At 34.7% G+C, this 3,355-nt stretch overlaps 1 protein-coding gene across 1 annotated transcript; it reads right to left on the reverse strand.

Moving 5' to 3' along the window:
* Window positions 1-348: 348 nt before the first annotated feature.
* Window positions 349-1,050, reverse strand: LOC120113586 (early nodulin-75-like). Its single transcript, XM_039134689.1, has one exon. It carries the CDS (start codon window positions 1,048-1,050, stop codon window positions 349-351), a length of 702 nt encoding a protein of 233 aa, XP_038990620.1.
* Window positions 1,051-3,355: the final 2,305 nt, after the last annotated feature.

Genomic DNA, 3,355 nt, shown 5'->3' on the forward strand with positions numbered 1-3,355 from the left:
GCTTGCGTTGAAGCATAAGAAAAATTGAGTTCGGCATCTATTTTGATCGTAAAAGAAAATAAGAGGAAATATGCATCAAAGTATTGAGGAAAAACATGTGATAAAAACACTTACATTTGACATTTTATATATTTTATGAACCAGGCACATAATGGATACTTTAGATAGTACTGAGATTAGCATTCTCAACGCTAATTGTCTCTCATCAAACATGACAAACAATAAAACATCTTAAGCTATACCAATACATAGAAGATGAGATTGACAAAAGCTTTTATTCTTGCATATTACTTCAAATATATAGCCAAAACAGTCTAGTTTTGGATGGCTAAGTAGTGAGAGGCTTCTTCAATGGTGAGTGTTTGCGGGATACAAACCATAAGATCGTTCATAGTAAGGCGGGATTTCCTCCTTTGGTGGTGGATAGTAAGGTGAGTTTCCATTCTTTGGTGGAGGTGACCTGTCTTTTGGTTTCTCATATTTTGGTGGCGAATAAGATGGTGATGAACAAGGTGACTTCTCTTTGGGTTTCTCATACTTTGGCGATTTGTATTCGTGTTTTTCGTTCTTTGGTGGTGAATAAGGTGTGTCTGAATAAGGTGGTGATGAATAAGGTGGTGATGAATAAGGTGGTGGTGAATAAGATGGGGGTGGATAAGGTGACTTCTCTTTAGGTTTCTCATACTTTGGCGATTTGTATTCGTTTTTTTCCTTTTTTGGTGGTGAATAAGATGCTGATGAATAAGGTGTGTCTGAATAAGGCGGTGATGAATAAGGTGATGGTGAATAAGATGGTGGTGGATATGGTGACTTTCCTTTGGGTTTCTCATACTTCGGTGATTTGTATTTGTGTTTTTCCTTTTTTGGTTGTTTGTATTCGGGTTGATCCTTTTTTGATGGTGGATGGTATTGTGGATTGTTTTCGGGTGGTGTATAGACATGACTAGGTTGTTTCCCATAGTCGGGAGTGTCGTAGGAACCGAGTGAGGGAGTGGGGGCGAAGAGCGCCACCACTACAACGACCAATGCTAACAAGCTTGCCAGAGACATTATGAAGCAGTCTTTGGATGATTTTGCAATGAGATGATTCTCCTTTTATAGCCATAGAAGAACCTTTTGGTAGGTGTCAAAATCTTCTCTTGCATGATAGCTTACCTTGTGGACCAATACCGACTGACCCAATAATTCTACTTTTTGTAATATATGAATACTAAATCCGAACCCACAAGATAAGTGAAAGTAAATTAAAGACGGACTCAACAATAAAATAAAATAATTTCTCATATATCCATTAGATTTTGGACAAGAATTTTATAAATTTGTGTTAATCCACTTCTTAAATTAGTTTTATTGATTTAAATTTAATTATAAAAATATAAAATTTCAAAATATTTTGAGAAAAAGAAAAAAAATGAATGGCATGAATAAATATATTCCAAATAGTTTAGCGAGATTGAGAAATATTTTTTCGTTAATTATTCATAAAAATAAATAATCCATTTCAGTCTCACCTCATTTAAAAGTTGAACCATGATTTAAGAGATTATAAGCTATAATTGCTGCTATTTCCATAAGGTATTAGTTAACCTTCATTTCACTTCTTGTGCCATTTATAGAAAATGCTTAATTTCAGTAAGAAAATACAATAGAAAATCAATTACACTTATTGGTTTTATGTTCAGTTAAGTGGGTAGTTGGAGGTTGTTGGGCAGTTATAAACGTGATAGTAGTTTTCCCTTTTATCACTTTCTCCATTTGCTTCAACTTTCTCATTCTTCTATCTGTCCTTTTCATTGCAGTCCTAGAAGGTTATTTCATCAAACTTAACAAAACTTTTCTAATAAAATTAAGATGCTTGAGGCATGGAAAGAGCTCAACAACTAACTCAAAGTGAAGATAGTTTTAAATAAGAACTTATAGTTAACTTGTATAAGGGTTTAGTTTTCTATTTAATATCATGAATTTGACTCATTGATTTGGATCGAATAAAAATTTAAAATTAATATATTTTTGACAATTCTAAATTATAATTTAATAATTAAGAAGATTTTTCATTTAAATTTAATTTTTATGAAAGGTTTGAGGGTGTATGAATCCCTCAAATTCTGGAATAAAAACTGAACTCATGATTTTTTTATTCAATTTAAGAAATAAAAGGTTAATAAATTAAATTAAACCTTTGAATTGAGCATTTGTGTCAAATAAGTCGTGATCGTAACGTCTTTTTTCAAAACGAAAATGAATTTTACTTTAGGCGTATGAAAAGTCAAGTGTTCGGAAAATCGAATAAATTTTAAATTGGTTGAATTCAGAAACGATTCAGAGCCGCTATCGACGTTTAGATTAGGTAGGTCAAGTACTTAAAAATGTCTTAAGAAATAATTTATACAAAAAATCATTTTTAAAGACAACTTGGTCTATATTTACCAGAAATTTATTTTTCAGGGATCAGAAGTCGGTTACGCATAGGGATGGCAAACGGGTACAATTTCGTGGAATACGACCCGTACCCGCTTTAATTGGAGCGGGTATGGGTATAACTTTAGTGGGTAGTGGGCGGGTGTGGATTTAGAAAGTGGTACCCATCGCGGGTAGTGGGCGAGTGATGGGTTTGAGACCTTACCCGCCCCGCATCCACCCGCCCTGCATCCGCCCACCCCGCATCCGCCCGCCCCGCATCCGTCCGCCCACTAAATATCCATTAAATTTTAGACCATTATAAATTTAGGTATAATTTTAGAGACTAATTTATAAATCTTAATATTATATAAGATATAACTTATAATTTAACCAAATATTAGGGATAAGTTTATGAATCAATTTTTTTCTTTCAAACCTCTCGTGCTTTGCTTGCTAGTTACTGCATCGATATTCTGGTCAAGCTTAGAGTTCTTCTCTAAGTTTCAAACTCTGGTCTATTCAGATACGCCTTCTTCCTCTTCTTTACTCTAGTCTCCTCTGCGGGTAGTAGAGTTGTATGTCATCTTATACACAGATCCAAAACCACCTTCCCCGATAGCCCTTAATTTGTACGCCATCAAGAGTCTATAACTTACCAGATTTCACTGAGATGGCTGATATTAGAGGGCCATATGTTCCCATTTGTCAGATTCTATAAGCTTCTCCTATAGGATAGTTGTGGTATGGTAGCTTCTTAGTACGTGACTGACATCTTCGGTCTCTGCACCGCATCTCCTGCAGCTTGCATCAATTGTTAGGTGTCTCCTCATCTATTCTTTATTGGTTGGAATTCGTTCTTTGCAGACTAACCATAAGGTCTTGATCCTTGGCAAAGTATGACTTTTTGTAATGGTTCTCCAATTTTTTAGGTTAGATTCATCACTCTCTTCTTCTA

This window comes from Hibiscus syriacus, unplaced genomic scaffold (assembly GCF_006381635.1).
Source record: "Hibiscus syriacus cultivar Baekdansim isolate YM2019G1 unplaced genomic scaffold, ASM638163v2 tig00110210_pilon, whole genome shotgun sequence".
NCBI lineage: Eukaryota > Viridiplantae > Streptophyta > Magnoliopsida > Malvales > Malvaceae > Hibiscus > Hibiscus syriacus.